The sequence below is a fragment of the Ctenocephalides felis genome, unplaced genomic scaffold (assembly GCF_003426905.1).
Source record: "Ctenocephalides felis isolate EL2017-DRISC unplaced genomic scaffold, ASM342690v1 CF-g0.4_SCAFFOLD_01886, whole genome shotgun sequence".
Lineage (NCBI taxonomy): Eukaryota > Metazoa > Arthropoda > Insecta > Siphonaptera > Pulicidae > Ctenocephalides > Ctenocephalides felis.
This window is the reverse complement of record NW_020538040.1, coordinates 62,458,838-62,485,134: the sequence shown is the minus strand read 5'-3', so window position 1 is coordinate 62,485,134 and position 26,297 is coordinate 62,458,838. Positions and strand designations below refer to the sequence as shown.

Below are 26,297 nucleotides of genomic sequence, written 5' to 3'. Positions count from 1 at the left end.
TAGGGTTTAAAAAGCTATTGTATTAATCACTTTTTCTAATTACATTTTTACCAATTGAGGGACAGAGTTTTCAAAGTACGAGCATAAAATAAATAAAATAAAAACTCAATAGTAGAACATTAATTTAGTAAACTAGATATATTTCTTACATTTATTTGCAAATAAATATAAATATTTTTGTTGCGCATATAATGTCTAAATACAAAGTCAGACTTATGAAATTATAAAATTTACGTGGTCTCTTATAATATACATCATAATACAACACTGTTCGTTTAACTACTAATAAATATATGTTTTTAATGAATATAATCACAATGTTAATTAGGATATATTGTCACACCATACATCATCATTACCGGTATTCGATCATATAAAATCATTTTTATATCACACATTCTCGCATTTTACATTATAAATCTAAAGACTTCCGTTTTGCTTATCGCAAAAAATAAATACATACTCTATTATATTATATTATACGTTCTATATTTGGCACTTGACAAGTATAATATAACGAAAAATTGTCTAAAATGATCTCTGTAAAGAATAACATCAACAGTAAATTGTGCTAAAATACTAAATTATAATATTCCATCTTAAGAGATTATTTTATACCACTTTCCGTCATGAATTATGAATAAACCACATGAATCGTTGATTATACACACTGATGAATGCGTTTGAATAATACATATATCATTCTAATACACATGGGTTTATAGAATGTACAAATATATAATATATGAGGCGGGGCTCGTTTATATAATATATATATATATATATATATATATATATATATATATATATGCGTGTGTGTATGCGATTGTACGTGTGTGTTTGCACCCACTTTTTATAACGAATGTCAAAACTACTATTTTCTAATGTTTTTATTGGTTGTTCTGATTTAATAATATGAAAAGCTTTGGTTTATCTTCAAATAACTAGATGAGATCTTGTCAGCAGGATTCGACATCCGCGCATTTGCTTCCCAGATTTTTCGAAGAAAAACAAATTTTTTTAATTATAGATCTTTTTGGTTTTGCATAATCATGTACATGAGTATCCATCCCGCACATTTGCAAAGGTGGGACCAAGAATTTGCTATAATTAGAGCTGTTGGATACTCTGCTACTTGTTATTTTGTAATTGTTAGCTTTTCGATTGGCATTAGTTTTGGAATCTACACCTAGCAGCACTCGAACACCTCTCCTGACTTTTCTATTTCTGTAAGCGAATAAAATCGGAGACGCCAAAGATGCAAGAAGGATGAAACATGCAGAATATCGAGAACTCAGTGGCGGAACAATTTTATCAAATTTACCACATCCTGCCCTTATCAATGTCAAAGCGGCATGCGGTACGTAAGTTCCCAAGAACATAAAGACAACTAGTATACTTATGCGTGCTGCTCTGCTTTCTTCTCTGTCTCGAAAAACTGACGAAGCATTCGATAACCGGTGCCTTAAGTTTGTCATGCAGCTTACTTGATTTGTACTCCGATGGCCAACAATCAACGGAGACAAATTACTCATAAATTCATTTGTTTCCCTTCCTGGCATCGAATTGCTCCTCAGATCGGGTGTAGATCGCGAGTGCCTCAATAACTTCTTCCGCGTCTCGTTATTAATCATTGTTAAATCTTTACAACTATTATTTTTTCGTATGCCGTCTTTGTTCAGAATGGGCGCAGGATGAATCAAAAATGCTTTCATACAGTATGATTTTTCAACATTTTCTGGAGACAAATTGAGCGCGCTCTGGAGCAAAGGTGAGGAGCCGTTTCTTCTCATGCGCATTCCATTATTGCGCGCTTCGCAGAATATTCTCCAATACATAGCACTTAGTAAAATAAATGGCAGAAATACTACAATACATGTATATGTTATGCAATATGAAACTGTGAATATTGCATTTTGCAAAATTAGCGAAGCACAAGATAATCCTGCCCACACTGCAGATACGACCCAGCCCGATACTATGGCGCAGAAGGCGCGCGGTGCATTGACGCGACTATGGTACCTAAGTGGATCCGTGACGGCGCACCAGGTATCAGTCACCACTAGAAGTACGGCGAAACTGCCCCAACTGGCTGACACATCACTACCCCATTGTAAGAGATTTGTCGTCAGCACATCGTACGCGTACAAACCCGTCTCAGATCTATTCACAGCTTCCATATTGCTCGAGTTTGAGTCATCTATCTTGTTAAAAACCGCACACGGCAATAAAAGTGTGCAAATGGCTAAATTTGCGATGATCATGTTTATAACGAATCTATTCGCGGTACTTCGTAGGCTGTGGCTTGTCGTAAACGCAGATAACGCCAGAAAGTTAGCAGCAAATGATGCCACCAGTAAAATTATAAGTATAAAATCCAGATCGCCCATAATTTCATATGAAATTCATTTTTACAAATTTCACGTTCTTCGTTGTAACAGTTACATTTAACATAGTGCAAGTGATCGTTTATTAACTGTATTGAATGTTATTTCTTCCTATAGAACTTCATTTTATTTAAGTGATTATTTTTGAATAATTTACTTCCAGTATTAGCAACGATACAAAATACTTATTTGTTATAAGAAAATGTGCTTCTATAACAAATAAAGCATTTAAGAGTTACACACTATGCGCACGTTATGTGATTTTGAAATCAGGTCGCGTACGACTCGAATTATTTCAGAATTAAAAACTCTACGACATGGTGTCGTTCTTTTTGTTTGATTGCAAACGTTTGACATTTTTCACAATTTTAATTTAAATTTTTTATATTGTTTGTATTACTATAAAAATGTAATAAGTTTACACAAAAACAAAAGACTTTTGAGTCAAGCTCACTCAGCAAATATTCACACTGTCGATTATCACAATACAGCTATTGTAACAATACACAGTGAATGATTTAATTCCTATACTTTTGTAATTAATTACTTCACAGCACGTTGTCTATTGTAATCCACAGTTTTTTATTACAAAATCTCACTTTTCACAATATTAAACAATCGGCCTCTCGGTAATCACAGCTGGATATATCAACTCGAAAAATCAGTCATTAATCGTCATTTTCTTTGTAAAATTTAGAGCCCGGCTACTCGCCTTAGTATTTTCGTGCCCCAATTCTTGAGAATTGTTTACAGGTCATTTGAATTAATTTCATGTTCTAATAATCTTCACTGTTTGTAGTTAAAAAGAATTCGATCACTTTGTATATTTCATACTGTATAACAGAATATCGTAACAATTTGTAGAAATTCAGTATGATTTTTTTCCCAGATAGCGTATTCTCTTGGTTGTTCAAATCTGTTATTTAGCCAAAGTACACTGCACATATTTGTTTCTTATTTCTCTACATAAAATCGATTATTTTATCTGAATGAACGGTACATAATAATTCGATTAATAGCAAATAACAAACTATATGCGAGCATGCTATCTGCCTGGAGCACGAACTTGTACTGTTGTGCTGTGTGTATCACAGCCATTTGAACGTTTCAGCGCTTTTGTATATAGAAAAGATGTGTGTATTCATCAGGCTGGCATGTATTACTAACTTGCAGACGGTTTCACATTCGTCATACCGCCGGCGAATAACTATATTACCACACACACAAATACATACATATATATATATATATATATATATATATATATATATATAGGGTGGTCCTTAATATGGACATTTTCGAATTTCTTTGCTCCCAGGGCTCAAATGGTTCCAAATTGATAAAAAACAATTTTCTTAAAGTTTTAACTCTTGATATTGTCTTTTAGATAGAGCGCAATTCAATCAAAATTTTGTATGGAAATAGCATTAAACATTTTCAAAAATTTTGCAGAGCGTCGAATTTGGAATAAAAAATGACACAAATTATCACTTTTAATTCATTTGTCGCAAAGTTATACCTATAAATTTTTTTTTTCAATTTTCAAATTTTTTTTCATGCTATTTCCATACGAAGTTTGATTGAATTGCGCTCTATCTAAAAGTTAATATTAAGAGCTAAAACTTTCATAGAATTGTTTTTTATCAATTTGGAATCATTGGGTGCAAGGAAATTCGAAAATGTTCATATTGAGGATCACCCTTATATATATATATATATATATATATATATATAATATCTGTATCTGTGTTATTTATTTTATTGATATATATGTTTATATCCGCCATTTTAAACGGTATTCGTTTTACACGTTTTCGATCTTACATGGATTTTGAAAATATTTTTTTAACAAAATTTATTAATTTTGCATTTACACGAAATCATAAACACTAAACTATAATTCGCTTATATCTACAATAACATTCTCATTGTTTTACTGTCAAAACACAACACTACATTTGTAGTAAATTATTTGTACAGAGTCTATATCTATCATGGAAATATTTAGATAAGATGGAAACTCCCCGTTTTATGATCAAAACTAAATTGAATGTATGTATTAGTTAGATTGTTTAAAATACCAAAACGAAGAGCATAACTGTTTTAAACTTTGTTTTTAATTACTGTTTATTTATAATTGGTAGTGTAAATTCATTCGAGGTGAGCAAATAACAAAATTATTTTTTCACAAAATGTATGATTTATAAAAAATTTTTTAGTTCGACAATAGCAAACGATAAAATAAAAAACTAGAGAGTATATATTGATATTCATTTTTTGTTCAATATGTTTGTTACTCACCAAAAACTACCAAAAAGGGCCTTTTTAGTAATTTTTGTTTAGAACGATTTTTCCATATAAAAGTGCATTTTTTGAGTTACACCGTTTTTTTATGGAACTTATCTTTCATGTAAAGCGGGGAATAGGTGTGTATATATACATACACACACACACACATATATATATATATTTATTTATTTATTTATTTATTAATTTTACAAGCCGTCGGTATAATATTTAATATTATAATAAGGCTTAAGTCAATATTTTATAGGTTTAATATAATTTAATTAATTATTAGCTATTTAATTACTTAATTTATTTACTATAAACCTATTTATATTTACTTAATTATAATTTTTTTTTTAATATAACTAGTTTGTTTGTTACAAGTGTTTTTTAAAAATTTAATAAGTAATTTTAATAAGCTTTACAATACATACTTTTACAATATTAACAAATTTTAGGTTATTTTATGATATTTTAACAAATTTGAGTATCTTATATTATTATAATTATTATTATTATTAATATTATCATTATCATTTTTATTATTATTGTTAAATATTTTTAACTTCCCGAAGGAGAAGTTTATGTTTTCATCAAAAAACCCGATTCGCTAATTTTATGTTTTCTCGACGTTTCAAGCCATTCTGAATCGAATGAGACCAAATTTGGAAAAAGTATGTGTGTGTGTGTGTGTGTGTGTGTGTGTGTGTGTGTGTGTATGTGAACAGATTTCTTGCCGTAAATCGACGTTTTCTCGAAAACGGCTGGGTCGATTTCAAAAATTTAAAAGCCATTCGATGTATCTCGACGAGAACTATTGTTTGTCTGTTTTGTGCGACGATCGGCCAAGCCGTTTCTTCATAAATGGCAGAAAAGTGAAAAATTTTTCGTCTACGTTTTAGCCCGCAATTCTGAATCGATTTTGAAAATTCAAAAACCGTTCGAAAGATATTGGTTGGGAATCGTGCTGATTAGTTTTTGGTAGAGATCGGCCGAGCCGTTTTCTTGTAATAAAGTTTTTAAAAAAAAAATTTCGACGATTTTTATGATTATTTTTTTGACGATAGATACCATAGTCTTCTAGATCATACTAAAATATTACGGCCCTACGACAACTGGTTCAGCTTTAAAAATTCGTCAAAGTTTGCAAAAATCAGTATGGTCTTTTGGCATTTGTCAAAATTAGACTTTTGATCGACGTTTTCTCAAAAACGCCTGAACCGATTTTAGAAATTTAAAAGCCATTTGATGTATTTCGTGGAGGACTATCGTTTGTCAGTTTTGTGCAACGATCTGCCAAGCCGTTTCTTTGTGATTTGAAAAAAACTTTTCGTCCACATTTAAGCTCATCCTACCGAACGATTTTAAAAAATCAAAAACTGTTCGAAAGATATTAGTTGGGAATGATACTGATTAATTTTAGGTGAAAATCTACCGAGCCGTTTTCTTGTAATTAACTGTTGAAAAAAAGTGTTAAATTTTCGTCGACATTTAAGCTCATCCTACCGAACCGATTTTAAAATATCAAAAACTGTTCGAAAGATATTAGTTGGGAATGGTACTGATTAATTTTAGGTGAAAATCTACCGAGCCGTTTTCTTGTAATTAACTGTTGAAAAAAAGTGTTAAATTTTCGTCGACATTTAAGCTCATCCTACCGAACCGATTTTAAAATATCAAAAACTGTTCGAAAGATATTAGTTGGGAATGATACTGATTAATTTTAGGTGAAAATCTACCGAGCCGTTTTCTTGTAATTAACTGTTGAAAAAAAGTGTTAAATTTTCGTCGACATTTAAGCTCATCCTACCGAACCGATTTTAAAATATCAAAAACTGTTCGAAAGATATTAGTTGGGAATGGTACTGATTAATTTTAGGTGAAAATCTACCGAGCCGTTTTCTTGTAATTAACTGTTGAAAAAAAGTGTTAAATTTTCGTCGACATTTAAGCTCATCCTACCGAACCGATTTTAAAATATCAAAAACTGTTCGAAAGATATTAGTTGGGAATGATACTGATTAATTTTAGGTGAAAATCTACCGAGCCGTTTTCTTGTAATTAACTGTTGAAAAAAAGTGTTAAATTTTCGTCGACATTTAAGCTCATCCTACCGAACCGATTTTAAAATATCAAAAACTGTTCGAAAGATATTAGTTGGGAATGGTACTGATTAATTTTAGGTGAAAATCTACCGAGCCGTTTTCTTGTAATTAACTGTTGAAAAAAAGTGTTAAATTTTCGTCGACATTTAAGCTCATCCTACCGAACCGATTTTAAAATATCAAAAACTGTTTGAAAGATATTAGTTGGGAATGGTACTGATTAATTTTAGGTGAAAATCTACCGAGCCGTTTTCTTGTAATTAACTGTTGAAAAAAAATGTTAAGTCGACGCTCATCCTACCGAACCGATTTTAAAATATCAAAACTGTTTGAAAGATATTAGTTGGGAATGGTACTTATTAATTTTAGGTGAAAATCTACCGACCGTTTTTTTAATTAAGTTGATTATTTACACATTTTTTTGGGATATTCATGGTCTTAAGAACTTACTGTAATATTACGGCCTAACGAAGGCTAAATACCAAACCAACTAGTTACAATTTTTTTCTTTTACAAATTTTTAGGTTTTTACACATTTCGATAAAGGAAATATTTTGTTTCACAATTTTTAAGTGTTTTTAAATATAAGTTTTTGGTTAACTAATTATTAAGTATTTTAGCAATAACAGTCGAAATAAAAAAATTAAAATTTTGTTTCACAATTTTAAAGTGTTTTGAATTATAAGTTTTTAGTTAACTAATTATTAAGTATTTTAAAAATAACAGTCTTATGAAAATAATAATTAGAAAAAAAAAAAAAAAAAAAAAAAAAAAAAAATGTTTCTCAAATTTTTTGTTTTTTAAATTGTAAGTGTTTAATTAACTAATTATTAAGTATTTTAACAATATAACAATAACAGTTATATAAAACAAATAAAAAGAAAAAATAAACAAAGAAAGAAATAATAATAATAATAGTAATTTAGAAGTATTTAGTTTAACGAACGAATTATATTGTCACGAGCATAGTAGACATAGACATGGCTGGTAGGTGACATCAGTTAGTTTGGGCCCGTAGGTTCGTAGGGATTTTTGCCATCGTCGATCCATCGATCTTGCTGCTGCCTGTAATAGAGAAATTTCTTCGAGCGGGAAAAGTCGCGTTAATGATTAGTTGAGATTTTCGGGAAAGTAATTTGAAAAATCGAAATTTAAAAACTCCAGAGGGCTATAAAAAGTTAAATCCTTTAACGCATTACTTAGTACTTTATGAAATTTCTTGTTATCAAGGGTACGAACACGTAACGGCAGTTTATTCATAAATTGTATACCCATACCGCAGATAGTATTAAAGGAACTGTGTAGTTTATAAGTCTTACCTTTAATTATTTTATGTCTCGTATTGTGCTTGGTATTTGACATCGAAGACAAATTAAAAGAGTCTGGATTATTTTTTATGAAATTAAGTGTGACTAGAACAAATATACTCGGTACTGTTAAAATTTTATGTTCATTGAAGATATTACGGCATGATGTCTTGGAGGATAGTGAAAAAATTATTCGAATTGCTCTCTTTTGAAGTTTAAAAACTTTAATTAGTTCATTAGAGAAACCCCAAAATTGGATACCGTAAGCAATGTGTGAATAAAAGTTTGCGTAATAAATAGAAAGTAAACTGGATATTCCAATTTTTGATTTAAGGGTTCGCAGGATAAAGCATGTACGCGTTAATTTGAAGCATAAATGGTTGGAAACGTGTTCAGACCAGTTAAGATTCTTATTGATATAAACTCCAAGAAATTTAGATACTGAAGAGGAGTCAAATGAATAGTTATTAATTGTAAATGAGGAAATATCATTCGCTACGCGCGTTGCTGTACAGAAAGAAATAATTTGGGTTTTGTCGTTGTTTAAAAGAAGATTATTTATATTGAACCATTTCGAAACGGAATCCATGACACTGTTCAATTTCGTTACGAGGTCATCGTATGTTCTAGCTTTGATGGTTAGACAAGTGTCATCAGCGAACAAAATAAAGTCACAAAGATTTGAGCAATTAGGTAGGTCGTTAATGTAAAGAAGAAATAGGAGCGGTCCAAGAATTGATCCTTGTGGGACACCCATTTTCACGTTTAATTTTCTGGATATAACTTTACCACCGGTGCTATTGTCCAAATATACGCTTTGAGTTCTGTTTGTTAAATAAGATTTTAGTAATTTAAGCGAGCTAGAACGAAAACCATACATTTCTAATTTATCAATGAGAATATATATATATATATATATATATATATCAATAGGAATAGTAAATCTATAGAAATAAATTTCTATATAATTTTGAACCAAATGAACTTTAAATACATACATTTTTATTGTTTATGTAACAAATTTATCTAAACAAGTTAGAAATTCAGTTTAAAAGCGTGATACATATTAAGAAGTTCTTACACAAAATATAAAATATTTATAATTATTAGGTGTTTGCCCAACCGTTACAATATTTTTTTATATAAATTGCTTAATATATTTTTTCAATGTATCGAACAAATAATTTATCCGTATTAGTATTAATTATCTTTTCTTAGAATTTTAATTTCCATTATATTTTTAATATTTTCTTCATACTTTTGTTTATCAAAATTGATGTGCTACTGTAAGTCTACGGCAAACGTATTTTTTATTCATCAATTAGAAATAAAATTTCACAATGTGCTACCGGCTTTAGAAAAATAAGTTCACTTGGACTCGACGCTCAGAATAAGAATGCAGCGTGTTGCAAGAGACTCTGAAGAGAATAAAGTTGTTCGACTCTAGAAGACGTATGGGTAAATCCCAAAAGTGTTTTGAATTTGAAATGTTTGGAATATACATAGTCATTTTCCCACAATATTAAATCATCATGGAATTGACTAGAATAATTATTATTTTTAAATGTATTCTGTAAATAACATTTAAAGGATGTTTGATTTTTGTTTCGAACATGTTAATTTCTCATAAACTTGCGTGTTCGTTGCCAAATTCACCTACTCAAATACAATTACAGATTTATGCACACATACACACAGATATATATATATATATATATATATATATATATATATAAGATGGTAGAGTCTTGGATTTGTAAATATTTTGTAGAACTTCGAACAAAGAATTCAAAAGTAATAAAAACACAAAATTTTTTTTTAAAAAAACCATTTCTTTATTTATTTACTGTCGACGTTTAGGAACTAGGAACGTTTCCAGAGTGGATTGTATAATTTTATTCATTTTATATAAAAAAAGTCTACCATCTTCTGCTTTTCTTAAACATATTGTTTGCTTAAATCTTATCAAGATCATGTTTCTTGACAGATTTCCTGAAGATGGAACGTACCTAGTTCCGAAACGTCGACAGTAAATAAAAAAAGAAATGTTTTTTTTTAAAAAACTTTTGTTTTTTATTACTTTTTAGATTCTTTGTTCGAAGCTCTACAATATATATATATATGTAGCGGGTTGCCAACACGCATAGCGGCTTGTCAACACGCATCACATGTCTCTGGACAGATTGGCCCATATAGTGACAGCACTGAGAAAAACAAAAGGAAATTCAAGTGTCAGATCGGACACGGTTTTTGTTTCTCCCTAGTCGAACTTGCCAAAATGTATAATTTTCAAAACCTTTCTTTTCTATTATAAATAAGAAAATACCAATCACATTTTATTAACGATAAATATGACAACACATAGTGTCGTGGATATTAATCATACATAAAATAAACCAATATAAATAATATTTTATGAAATTTATTATAATTTTCAAAACCTTTCTTTTTCTATTATAATAAGAAATACCAATCACAGTTTATTAACGATAAATTGACAACACATAGTGTCGTGGATATTAATCATACATAAAATAAACCAAATATAAATAATATTTTATGAAATTTATTATGACTACAATTGGTATTAATATGGACCAAGCCTCCATATTTTGGTGACCCCGAGAGTGAACTAGTAACACACATACAAGAAGGTAAGAAGATCAAGACATATTTTGAAGTAGCACAAAAAAAATAAATTGAAGTCTCAAGAATTACTAAGAGAAGAATTTTTAAAAATATAAATAATTATTATAAATGGCTCACAACCGCCATAACTAGAAGAACATTCTAATCCTACAACTGAGACCCCGACCACGCACTTCAAGATCAACAATAACACGTGCTCAATAAATCACTTATTATCATGGTAAATAAGTCGATAATAAGCACCATGGCAACAGACAGGGAGCAAACAATTTGCCAACCGCCACATACACTCAACCGCTAACTCACCAGCGAAGGGCCACATACACTCAACCGCTAACTCACCAGCGAAGGGCCACATACAATCAACCGCTAACTCACCAGCGAAGGGCCACATACAATCAACCGCTAACTCACCAACGAAGGGCCACATACAATCAACCGCTAACTCACCAACGAAGGGCCACATCTACTCAACCGCTAACTCACCAGCGAAGGGCTACGTAAGCAATCAACAAACTCAACAAGCCAACACGGCAATATATCACACAATCTCAACCAAAAGAAATTTACAAGGAAGTTCAAGAATGGCAGTCAGAGATGCGAAACAATCTTTTTCATTAGGGCGGAGTGATGTAGCGGGTTGCCAACACGCATAGCGGCTTGTCAACACGCATCACATGTCTCTGGACAGATTGGCCCATATAGTGACAGCACTGAGAAAAACAAAAGGAAATTCAAGTGTCAGATCGGACACGGTTTTTGTTTCTCCCTAGTCGAACTTGCCAAAATGTATAATTTTCAAAACCTTTCTTTTTCTATTATAAATAAGAAAATACCAATCACATTTTATTAACGATAAATATGACAACACATAGTGTCGTGGATATTAATCATACATAAAATAAACCAAATATAAATAATATTTTATGAAATTTATTATGACTACAATTGGTATTAATATGGACCAAGCCTCCATATATATATATATATATATATATATATATATATACATTAGGGTGGTCTTTAATATGAACATTTTTGAATTTCCTTGCTCCCAAGTGCTCAAATGGTTCCAAATTGATAAAAAACAATTCTCTGAAAGTTTTAGCTCTTAGTATTAACGTTTAGATAGAGCGCAATTCAATCAAAGTTTTGTTGGAAATAGAATAAAAAAATTTCAAAAATTTTGCAAAATGACACGAATTATCACTTTTGATTCATTTGTCGCTAAGTTATACCTAAAAAATTTTTTTTTGATTTTCAAATTTTTTCCATGCTATTTCCATACAAAGTTTGATTGAATGGCGCACTATATAAATGTTAATATTAAGAGCTAAAACTTTCAGAGTATATATATATATATATATATATATATATATATATATATATATATATGTTTATATATGAAATTTCCATGTCACAATGTTCGTTCCCGTACTCAGCCGAAACGGATTTGGCGATTTTTACCAAATTTTATATTCGTATTCAGAAGGTCTAAGAATCGGCTACTATCTATTGTTTATACCCTTTAAGTGATAGGGGTTGTTTACCGTTAACTTTTTTATATTTTTTTATAATGCTGCATTAAAAATACCTACAAACCTATATTTTTACTTTTTTATCACCAACACTTATCATTTAGAGCCATTTTAGTAACTCAGTCATTTGACATAACTTTAGTTCTGATTTTTGAACTAATGTCTTACTTTAAAAAACGATTTTTATAAAGGGTTGTCCAACGTTAATGTCTTTTTTAATTTTGGAGTCAATTAATTTATTTAAAATTTTTTGATGTGGAATTGAAAAATACATGGAACAATCAAGGGTTGTCCACTACTAACATTTTCTTTAAATTTTGGGATCAATGTTCTTTTATTTTATTTTTTTATATTTTGAATTTGTAGCATATATGGAACTCTTTTTACTTCGAAAAATCATTTATTAAAGGTGCCAATTCAATTTAAATAGAATCAGTTTCAGATTAGGTTGGCTCTTGCAAAAACTACTAATATTTTTTACAGTAGGTAAACTATTTCTATATTATTGTTAAGTGTCCCTTTCACTTATATACCACATGTGCAGTCAGATAGTTATTTTTATACTAAACATTTTATACTAGAAATTATTTTTATGGCAAAACAACGTTTTCCAGGTCAGCTAGAATATATATATATATATATATATATATATATAATTACTACTACTACTATTAGAATTTGTGCTTGCAATAGTAATAATGAAAAGTTTCAAATCTCTCATTAAATACATATTGGTTTTGGAAAAGTTCTGTCAAAATATAGATTGTCTTATTGCGTTAGTCACATACAAAAATAAATTTAATTCAAGCAATGCTTAAATCAATTTTGTCGATATTTAAAACAAGTTTATTAGTTTCAGGTCCTTCGACTTATCTTCACTTTATTGTTTTATATCCATATCTCTATTGTTGGAAACTTGAGACTGGTGGATAATAAAAAAAAACGGCGAAATAATGTTATTTATGGTCGTAATTGGAGATATATTTGTTTGAAAAGAATTTCATAAATTGAAAGGTAAATGTTAAATAAAAAGTAGAATTAATGATAATATTAATAGAATAACTTGTACGCTTTACTTGCATTCATGTTTTTATTCATCTTAAAACTTATAGGTTACAAAATCGAAATCGTATCATGACAATTAAAAAATGTAATCTAATAATCGTGCATAGCTTCAATAAAAAAAACTTGATTTAATTATATTATTTATTTAAAACTTAATCTAAATATCGTAAAAATCTTTTTTTTATTGATGCTATGTCCGATTATTTAGACTTTGTTAATACATATGTCAACATCAAATTCAGAATCATACAAAATATGTATTAAATAAAATATTAATTAAATATATTTTAATTGAATTTGTTAAATCACTTGTCTCTGGCAAATAACATTCTATTGAATAACGAAAATATATTGCAGAGGGTGGACTGAAGATCAGTTTACTTTGGAATCGGTAACTGCGTGGATTGTTGACAGCAGGGTAGGTTTCGAAACGCAATGAGAATTCCGTGCCATGTAGTCCAGCGGAGCCCAACGTGCGGTCTGCGTACGATAATTCCAATAGGTAATTGAATTTCTGCTCATATCGGCGGACAACTATATTAACTTGGGAGAAAAGCAGTTTTGGAATAAAAATGTTCTAGTAAATAGTCATATTCAAATATTATTAACTTCCCGAAGGAGGAGTTTGTTTCCGCCAGAAAATGCGATATGCCCATTTTTTTGTTTTCTCAACTGAAACTGAATATGTGTATTTGTGTGAGCCGATTTTTAACCTTTTTTGACGTTTCCGCAAAAACGGCTGAATCGATTTCAATAATTAACTAGTGGGGTGTATGGCATCGTGCCTTAAGGCAAATTGCTGGAACTTCCCGTGCCGTAACGAAATATTCGAGGAATATTAAATGTTTTCAAATAGATTAATATAAATTGTTTAATATTTATAAGAATTATGTAAACTGAATTGCAAAGTTGAAATCATTTGTTTAAAGTATATTTCAACTTTAGTTAGAATTAAAAATAAAATCTGAATTATTTTCGATTTGAAAAAAAAATGTTGGAACAAAAATTTAATTATTTTGTTAAAACAAGCAGAAAGTTCTTTGAATCATTTAAATCGGGCGCTTAGTTCTCTCAAAAACTGCCATTTTTTGCACATTTAGCTTTGTATCTTCGAAATGGCTGGGCCTGCTTTTGCCAAAAACTAATAACCACTTTTCTCAATCATTACTAATTGAATGTTTTTTAGATCATTCAAATCGGATGCTCCGTTCTCTCATAAACTCGATTTCTATTTTCTGCACTCTTTGCTCTTCATCTTTGTAACTGCTGGACCTGCCTTTGCCAAAAACTAATCAGCATATCTCCGTATCAATAGGAATCGAATTATTTTTGAACCATTCAAATCGGTTGATCTGTGCGCCCAAAAACGTGGCCGAAAATTTGTATCCATACATAAACACACGCACATACACATCCATTTTTTCTGAGGTATGCCAAAATGTTCAGAAACCTTCAAAACGTTGAGAAATGCAAAAATTTTCAATTTCGATTTTTGAACGATTACTATAACTTACCTTACGGAAATTTAAAAAACTGACAGAATTGATTAGTTTTGCGCGATGACCGACCAATCTGTTTCTTTATGATTAGCAGAAAAATGTGATTTTCTTCTTCTCTTGACGATTTGGATGAAACTTTGTGTAATGATAGATTTTGTAGAATGTAATAACTTACTAAAATATTATTCATCATCAAAGTTTAGAATTGCGCTTTAATTAATTCAACGAAGTTTGGATTTGCGCCAAGCGCTTAAGCGATTCCAATTCCAGAATCCATGCCGAGCATATGTACGTTCTGTGTATCGTAAGTAGCAATTGATTACAGGTGACGTTTACATTTAAAATGTATTTTTAAAACACGAAATAGATTATTATTTATTTTATTTTCGAATTAACAGGTTAGTATTTTACTAAATAGTAAAATCTCAATTCTTATTGATTAAATTAATTATGTATACGTATCGGGAACTTCATGCAGCTTGTCTTAAGGCAAAATGCAATTTCCGCCTAGTTTAAATATGTATTAATCTATCAATTTTAAATGATTCCAGAAAAATCCTCTCGACACTTAAGTGTGTAAAATCGGTTGAGCAACCAACTATGATCATTAAGATGCGTTAAATTTTTCATCATTATCTATTAATGTAAAAATTTGAATCATTATTTGGTAAGTAGTTTAACAAATGCTCATATTTTAAATATATGCATGAAGTCTTTTTAAGTCAAAACCGGGACGACAATTTTTAGTTATGCTAATCTGCGCCGGTGGGTGGATGTTCTTTATGCTAAATAACTTAAATATGATGTGAAGTAACAAATATCATTTAAGGACGCAATATTTTTTTTTAAAATAAATTATTTTTTTTCGGGGACAAAAGTTTTTAATTCGAAATAATTATTGCCCTTAGAAAAACCCGGGATACTAGCTTGATATCCGGGACTGTCCTGGCCGAACCGGAACGTATGGTCACCTTAAATAATCACGCTATTCAAAAATTTTCTCTACATGAAGACGAACCTTCAATGCAGTCTCCTTAAAACGAAACTAGCACTTTAAATATTTTATGCTTTAACCAAAATAGTTCTAATCAAGCACGTGTATCTAACATTCCTGACGATATTGATTTGCAGGATTATAATCAACTCAGGTTTCACAAATAATTTTGTTACCAAAAAATATATTAAATTATTTGGATTATACAAACATTTTCACACATTTTAAGTTTCCACGGAAATAAACGCGATATCCACTCTATAATCATGTATTCGAAGGATTTCGAAAACAATAAAAAAAAAATCGGCAGCATACTTCAAATCAAATAATCTTAAGATTCCAGACACACTAAAAATAGCTTATTCAACATTTAACATAGTCAATGAACTCGATCTCTTAATTGAAGCCAAGTATTTTGGAAGATATTTTGCCTTTTCTGTGCAAAATCTACCTGTATGTATAATACAAAACTAAATTGGTTCATTGCAGTCAGCACAGTTTTATTTATTTCTAAACATAATTCAGAATCATGCAACCATTCAATCAATTTACAATTAAACTGATTAATAATCATTAATTTATATTAAATTATTATTATTAAAACATAAAAAATATAAAATTTCGTTTTATCGTAAACATTATATAAATAGCATTGAAAATATCGAGAAAACTACGAAACTCATAATAATTATTGAAAATCTGACAAATATAATTCAAATACAAATAATTTGTCAATAAAATTCTATTAAGCACAGCTTTAAACTAGCTTTTGTCTGCGTTTAGTTATTTCAACGTAATTTAACTATCAAACTATTAACCAGGACATCAATACTCAATATGAATTTAAAAGTATTATATTAACAATTATTTAATTAGAGAAAACGACTTGATATCAACACCGCTAAATGAATAAAATTTGATCACCATCTTATTCAGCGATAAACGTTAGTAAATTTAATTTAATTCACTATAATCTTTGAATTAAATTTCCAACTTTGCACTTCAGATTGTTAGTGATCAACAAAAGTTGTCTACATTAGCAAGCTTATTCATAAATAAACTAAAGTATAAAACAAATACATATGAATGCATATAAATATATATTTATATAATAAAATAATTATATAAATATAATATATTTATATAAATATATATAAATACATATAAATATTTTCAAATATAATTAATCTTTCTTAAATTAATTCTTAATATATTTTTATTTTCCTTCGTTATTTCATCCAAATCTATAACTCAACAATGGTTTTCAATTTATTGTTAGCATAGGATGATTTATCTATTGACACAAAATGTATATACCGCCATTATTATTATATATAACATTATTTAATATATGTCGGCTTATTAGCGCGTGAATAATTAAATCGTATAATCGCGGTAATTAGTAAATTGATAAACGTATGTTAATACATAAGCTAATGCCAAATAATGATTATTTAAATAATAATGATATTGATTAATAACAACATCATCTTTCTACATTAGAATTTAAAGAATCAATTTAAGGCCTCAACTGAACAGCAGAATAGGCAATCAATCAAGATTGCAATTGGAATTATCATTTTTAATTGATATTTTGAAGCAAACTGTCTTATACAGATTTATTCGCCTTTCGGCTTGTGTTCATCATATAATGATACAATAATGAATTGAGGCAGCGGCAGTTCATCTTCCACCTCGTATGTTGCCACTAAAAACTGGTACTATGGAAAAAAATGTAAACACTTTGAACGGTCACCTCGCATTTATATATACCTAATTATTTCTTTTACCCCTTTAAAAACAATCCAGATATGCGACGCTCCACACTAGGAAAATGGCTTACCTGATAGGTGTTGCTCAAGGAGAAAGGTAATTATCGGCCAACATTATAGTTTGATACTTCAAAAGACTCATTGAATTTATACTATCTAAATGTAAACAGTAAATTCTTATTAGCTTCCCGTAGTGTAAGTTATAGTAATAGGCCGAAAATCGAAAATGAAAATTTTTGCATTTCTTCACGTTTTGAACGTTTCTGAACATTTTGGCATATCTCAGAAAAAATGGATGTGTGTTTTGTATGTCCGCATTTTTTTGTCCTCGTTTTTGGGCGAACGGATTAACCGATTTGAATGGTTCAAAAAACATTCGATTCCTATTGATAGGGAGATGTGCTGATCAGTTTTTGGTAAAGGCAAGTCTAGCCGTTTCAGAGATACTGAGCAAAGATTGCAGAAAATAGAAATCGAGTTTTTGAGAGATCGGATCATCGGATTTGAATGATCCAAAAAACATTCAATTCGTAATGACGGCGAGAAGTGGTGATTAGTTTTTGGCAAAGGGTGGTCCAGCGGATTTGAAGATACAGAGATAAATGTGCAAACAATTGCGGTTTTTGGGAGAACTAAGCGTCTGATTTGAATGATTTGTGGGAGTAGTGAGGTATATGAAAGTATAAACTCCACTTGTATAAAAATATATAAAATATTGACTATAAAATATTACGATATCAAAATGATAAGTCCCATTGTTTTCTCTCATGACTAGTCTGCTTGATCCCCACAGAACTTTCTGCTTGTTTTAACAAAATAATTGCTTAAAAAAAATGTTTTTTGATCCAATTTTTTTTCAGTTTTTTTAAAAAAAAAAAAAAAAATTTTTGTTTATCGAAAATAATTCAGATTTCAATTGTAATTCTGACTTAAGTTCTAATATACTTAAAACAAATATTTTCAACTTTGCGATTCAGTTTATATAATTCTTATAAATATTAGACAATGTTACAGTTACAGTAACAGTGTTACAGTATTTATTTATAATAATCTATTTGAAAACATTTGATATTCCTTGAACATCTCTTTACTGTACGGGAAGTTCCTGCAATTTGCCTTAAGGCACACACCACTATTATTTATTCATATTTGCTCGTTTGATGACGAATAAAGGCTGTATATTGTGAAGAATATGAATTTTTTAATTTTTTAAAGGGCAATATCTCAGGAAATATGATTCTAATGACAAAAAGTACAACAACAATTTTGTGCAGAATTTCATAATTAACACATTTGAATCTGTATAACACATTTTTCTTATATTTTTCATGGTTTTTACGAAAAATGAGGAATACCAGAATTTTGTACCTTTGAACTTGAATAAGAAAAACGCAGATGTCGGGTCGATGGGGGCCTATTTAATTTACAAATCTCTATACGAATTTTTAACTCTATGCGAATGAATTGTTTATTTTGACTGGGCTATATCGCACGTATTTAGGACATATGCGAATAGTTACATATCCGGAACCGGAGATCCTGAATCGGAGTAATGTAGGAAATCGGATTAGAATCAGAATTCTTATACCTCTTAATGATATAACTCCGAATAGAACGTGCACAGCAAAGCGACACAAAGACAAAGGCAAAGCAAGAATGCTTTCACATGCGAAAGTTGCACGTTGTAGTTTGAAAACGTCGAACCTTCCATACAAACGCAAACGTAGACAGAAGGGTCGCATTCTTAATGTTAGATTTGCAACATTCGTGTCGTAATTAGGCGATAGAAGAGAAATATCTATACGTGTTATATTGTACTATCCAGGATATGACTAGAGATGTTGAACACCCTTGAATGAAAAATGAGTGACATATATCGGAGAGGATATAATTCTAACTGTGCATAATGTATACATATGCATAATTATTTTATGTATTATATGAGCTTTTTCGTGTACACAATGACTAACTACAAAAACAAAAAGTAGAGAAAAGCGATGAAGTAATGTATATTGCCTTAAAAAATCCCTAGTCTAATATAAATTGAAATATATAATGTAGATTGTACATATACATTTATAGCTTACATATAATGGTATGTAAAGTTAATTATTGTTAAACTGACAATGAGGTTAACTAAAGGTAGGTGGTGCGTGGCATTGTGTCAAAAGGCAAATTGTTGGAACTTCCCGTTGAGGAATTAAATATTTGCAAAATAAAAATAATCAATCATCTATAAAAATTTAGCAATAAGTAATAACCATTGTTTTAAACATTTTTAATTAATTATTTTAAATTCTGTAAATATTCATTGTTGCATTTTATAAATATAATTGTTTATGTTTGGGCGACGACTTTTGTTTATCTACAAGAACGAAAATAAAATAAACACTTCACTTTTTCACACCGTCGACACTCGACACAAGCAATATGTTTTTAAGTTCCCGTACGGTAAGTTACAGTAATCGCAAAAAAATCAAAAATGATTTTTTTTATATATCTTTACGTTTCAAAGGTTTCTGAACATTTTGGCATAACTTAGAAAAAGGTGGATGTATGTGTGTGTGTGTGTGCGGATACAAATTTTCGTCGAGGATTTCAGGAACGCGGATCAACCGATTTGAATAATTGAGACGTGCTGATTAGTTTTTGGCGAAGGCAGGTCTAGCCGTTCCGAAGATACAGGGCAAAAAGTGCCAAAAACGGTAACTCCGTTTTTAAGAGAACGGAGCGTCCGATTTTGATAATTCAAAAAACATTTTACTTGTATTGACAAGATAAAGAACTGATCAAAGTTTTCGGAAGGCAGATCCAGCTGTTATAGATTTTCAATAAAAATAATATAAAAAATGTCATTTGGCGGTCAAATATGTTTATTGGACATATGTACATCAAATTATCAGATATTTTATAGAAATTTTAATAATATGTACACATTTTGTGTAATTTTTTTTGGGTTCCGTACCAAGATTATTAATTACGGTGCGGGAAGTTCCAGCAATTTACCTTAAGGCACGATGTCATGCACCCTACTAGTTCAATCACTCTAATCGGAAGCGCCGATCCTTCATTCTTTGCACTATTTGCTTCGTGGATGCAAAAATGTAATGTAGTGAATTATTGACTCAATCACGAATCGAATCGAATGTTTTTTGAATAATTCTAATCGGATGTGCCATTCTCTCAAAAACTGGTTGCTTTTACGCTTTTTGCTCTGTATCTCCGGAACGGCTGACCTGCTTTTACCAAAAACTAATCGAATTTCATATCTCCCCATCGATACGAATCGAATGTTTTTTGAACCATTCAAATCGGTTGGTCCGTGCTCCCGATATCGTGGACGCATAATTGTATCCAAACATACAGCATACACACACATAAATAAATCCATTTAGCCAAAATGTTTAGAAACCTCTGAAATATAAAGATACGTAAAAGTTTTCATTTTAGATTTTTTTGCGATTACTATAACTTACCCTACCGGAAGTTAATTATTAACAATAGTGAATAAATAATCGCAAGTTACAGTTTTGACGTCACTGGTCGAATTATTCAATTTGCCAAATAAAAAAAGTAATAAAATTAAATTCAATATTTGAATTTATTTTTTTTTTACAAAAAAGATGGTTTTTATGAAATTTTTATTACAGCTATTTCATAAAAAGTTAATATTGACAATTTTGTTATGACATATTATATGTGATTAATTTTCATCACCAATGTTATTTGTCTTTTCTGTCATCTGTATGCGAGGATTTGTTATTTCGATTTGTTTTTAAGTTTTTATAACTATGTTTAGCAGGAATAATAAGTTTTAAGTAGACCCATCCATCATGTATTTTCGTTCTTCCCTTGGCACAGTTCTACCTTGGAATAAAGTATACAATAAAAGTTGATGTACCGATATTTTTGAAACAGCGATTTACTTCCTAGAAATTTTCTTATATTAAAGGTTTCAGTTTCATTAAAGCCACATTACTTGTACGAAATGTAGTTTAGACGTTTCTAACTTTGTTCAGTATTTTGAGACAATTTACTGGAAATCCTGTCATGGTAGCATTTCTGTTAATGATGGATAGTTTTGAAGGTTTTGTTGAAAAACAATCTTATCATTACATGTTAGTGTATGTCATCTAGCTTGTACAAGATTGTACGAGATTCATCGAAATTGTACTAGATTGTATCGAAATTCTTTGAGATTGTACGAGATTCATCGAGATTGTACGAGATTCATGGAGTTTGTACGAGATTGTATCGAGATGCATCGAGATTGTACGAGATTCATCGAGATTGTATCGAGATTGTACGAGATTCATCGAAATTGTACGAGATTCATGGAGATTGTAGGAGATTCATCGAGATTGTATCGAAATTCATCGAAATTGTATCGAAATTCATCGAGATTGTATCGAAATTCTTTGGGATTGTATTGACATTGTACGAGATTCACCGAGATTCGAACGAGGTTATACAAAATTCATCGAGATTGTACGAGATTCATGGAGATTGTACGAGATTGTACGAGCTTTATTGAGATTGTACGAGATTTATTGAGATTGTACGAGATTCATCGAAACTGTACGAGATTCATCGAGATTGTTGAAATGAAAAAATGTTTTGATTTTTTTCGCATGTGACATAATAATGCTAAATATGAATTATTAGAAAATAGGTGTGTTCACTTAGCAAAATTTTCATTTAAATTCACTTGGCTCTTTTTTTTGTGCTTTGCACAAGTTTCAATAAACTTACAGTTTGCTTCAGCGGTAAAATACTTAATTAATTCTGCTATTCGCAAATCTTATAATCCTACAATTTCTGGCCAAACAAACAAGCATATGGTTTAAATTGTTTCTAAATTTTTGTCATATATATTTATATTTATATACGTGTGTGTAATAAAGCTGAAAATATGAATTTTTATGTTACCTTTTGAACTGATTTATACGGAACTCTTCAAACTCTAAAAGCTAATACTTCAGTTCGAGTTTAGAGTTATAAATGAAAACAGGTATTAATATGAATTTCATTTACTGCAATAACTAATCGGTAATATGTTACCGAATTCTAGGTCTCTACGTCATTTTTGCGCATACATTACGATATTAGAGCTCATAGAATGTATAATGTCAAAGGAGCATAATGTGGATTTATAATGTCAATCAGATGCAGGCACGGAACTCTCACAGAACGACTCTGTATATTTCATATTTATTCAATAATATATAAATAAGTAAATTTACCATAAACACCATATGCTATTATGCAAATGATGTGTGTACAACTTTGACATTTTATTCTTTATCGTCATGTTTAAATTGAAAAATTTCTTAACCTGCCTTACATTCCATTACTTTGATGATTATCAATAAATAAATATTTTCGATTTACATTCGATTAGGTATGATGCGTTTATATGTGTAATATTTATCTGTAGACTATTGGCCGATACACTTCTAGAGCGATTGATAAGCTGGGATAGATTTAAAGCACAGACAAATACTTCATGGTCCTTCTAATCTTTTATCTCATAGAAACATGACACATTTAATATAACAGCAAAACATGTACAGTGCTTTATATTTTTATACATACATATGTTAATAATAGTTAATTTTACTTTAATTACTAATACACTGTCATCATTGTCAAAACATAAATGGAAAAATAAAAATTATTTATAATCTTCTCTTTTTGTACTTATTGTTGTTTTTTCCAAGAGCGATTATATATAAAAATTCCGTGTAACTCGAAAAATTCAATTTTATATGAAAAAACCGCGCTAAACAAAAATTACTATAAAAAGCCCTTTTAGCAAGTATTTAATGTGATGAATAACTAATAAATTGAACGAAAAATAAACAATAATATATTTTGTGTCAAACAAATTCAAAAAATTTAAAAAAAAATATTTAATTTCAATAATAAAACAAATATAAAAAAACTATATTAAATATTAGATAAATATTAAAATTGGTTTGTACAGATATAACTTTCTTCTACTCCCTAGTTTATTTATTTTCATCTTCTGCCATTCTCGAACTATAATTTTTTAATAATTTAAAGATTTTGTAAAAAAATATTATTTGTTGTAGTGTAACATTTTGACAGTAAAACAATGAAAATGTTATTGTAGATATAAGCAAATTATAGTTTAGTGATTATAATTTCGTGTAAATATGAAATTAATGAATTTCGTTAAAAAATAAATTTTTCACAAATCGTGAAAGATCGAAAACGTGTGAAACGTAGGATGGGTGTATATATGTTGAGTTATTTTTAATATTGATGTTAAAGTATGTGTACAAAATCTTCAAGGCAGTTACATCAAATCAAAATCAAATAATTTTTGAGAATCTTTATTGCCATTCGTTTCGACATCCAATTTCATGTCACATAATTTCATGTCACAAATTTCACTAGACTTGTCATCAAGAGTAGCCAAGTAATTAACTAAATATTATATTGCGAAATCATATGTTACATTCATACACCATCCGAGGCAAACTGTTACAGAAATATATATATATATATATATATATATTATATTTATATGTTAACTATTTAACTTTCCGTACGGTAAGTTATAGTTATCGTTTAAAAATATCTGCAAATATTTATATATATATATATATATATATATATATATATATATATATATGAGTGAGTTCTTGAGGGCGATACATCAAACTGTTTGATGTATCGCCCTCAAGAACTGACTCATATATTTCAACATCAAAATTAACTACTAAATCATATATATATATATATATATATATATATATATATATATATATATATATATATGGGTGGTCCTTAATATGAACATTTTCGAATTTTATTGCTCCCAGGGGCTTAAATGCTTCCAAATTGATAAAAAAAAATTCTGTAAAAGTTTTTGCTCTTAATATTAACTTTTAGATAGTGCGCAATTCAATCAAGGCTTCCTATGGAAATAGCATGGAAAAAGTTAGAAAATTTTAAAAATGTTTTTAGGTATAACTTAGCGACAAATGAATTAAAAGTGACAATTTGTGTCATCTTTTATTGGAAATTCGACCCTCTACAAAACAGGTTTTTTATATTTGTTTTGTAGAGCGTCGAATTTTGAATAAAACTCATTCATTTGTTCGCTAAATTATATCTAAAAAAACATTTTTAAAATTTTTGAAAATTTTTCTATGCTATTTTCATACAAAACTTTGATTGAATTGCACACTGGAGCAAGGAAATTCAAAAATGTCTATATTAAGGACCACCCTAATGTATATATATATATATATATATATATATATATATATATATATATTATTAACCGCTTTAGAACGCATTGTATTTGTTAATTAATTGTAATTAGTTATTTATATATTTTAAACGGCTTGGAGGTTTTAAGTGTTTGTACAACTTGTTTAAATATACAATGATTCTATCCACCTTAACTTATAAATCTTTTAAATTTTTACGATTCAAATGTGAAAAAATGTTTTGTTGGAAGATTTTCAATCGCATAAAATTGAATCATATTCAATATTTAAATACATATGTGCAGGATAGCATATTTCTATGAGAGACATGATCGTATTTATATTAGAAGTCATTGGTCTTTACGGAATTATAGATCGTTCATATTACTCGGTTGCAGACTACTCATTATCGATTTGTATGTAAACAATCATTTGGACATCGCTTCTAAAAAATTGGACGTAGTTGTATCATGTGTCTTTTGGTCCCATGCTTAATGTGCTAATATATTGTTTTATACGAAAAAGACAAATACCGTCTAAAATACGCAAATCGGTAATAGACAATCACATGCTGTCCAAGATCGACTTCGTTTTAGATGTTCCTGAAGCGTCGACGAATATAAAGTCACGTGAAAGTATTGTTATTCGTGGATATTATGAATATCGATTTTGCGTGTTTCTAATATATTCCAGAATCAAATTATATGTTATATAAATCAGTATCATAACACACAATTAATTTTACGATTTAACCATCTTAAATTTGATAAATGACGAGATTCATGAATTTAAATTTGTAAAACAACTTTTTTTCTAAAATGATATCGACTATGTATGATACCTTTCTTATCTACGATGTCGACTTTGAGAGACCCATGACAAGACATGTCGAGGCAACTATGTCATTATTCATTTGAAAACACAAGCATGAAACTGATTTTTGATGTGCTTCCGAATCATTTATATATAAAGTTTTATATATTTCGAAAACGAACAAACCAGTGGTGTTGTCGAGCTGGAACGTCGTTCCGGCAAATCAATTTAGGGCCGGAACGCGTTCCGGCGAAAAATTTTTAAAAAAATCGCTACATACAGAAAATGATTAGATAAGTGAATTTTAAAATTTATGATTTAACTAATTTTTATTAAATTTTCCTATTATTGTAATAAACATACATATATGTACATAAAATGGGTTTTGTAATGATTTTTGTTTCTTTTTCTTCGAACATGAGAACCGATTTTTTAATTTTAGCGTTCCGGTAAAAATTATTAGCACAACACTACTGGAACAACCTATTATTATTGTCTTTTGAATAAATTTGCGAAGTATTCTTGCCATTGTAAAATTTTAAATAAATTCATAAAGTAACTTGTGCCTTGGGGCTCAGCGCAATTATATTTCTATTGCTAATTCCAGAAATTTTATCGAAGAAATCATAGCTTCA

General features: G+C 29.5%; 1 protein-coding gene across 1 annotated transcript; it reads right to left on the bottom strand.

Moving 5' to 3' along the window:
* Positions 1 to 834: 834 nt before the first annotated feature.
* LOC113375180 lies at positions 835 to 2,390 on the bottom strand. Its single transcript, XM_026615128.1, has one exon. It carries the CDS (start codon positions 2,388 to 2,390, stop codon positions 960 to 962), a length of 1,431 nt encoding a protein of 476 aa, XP_026470913.1. The 3' UTR covers positions 835 to 959.
* Between the last annotated feature and the right edge of the window lie 23,907 nt (positions 2,391 to 26,297).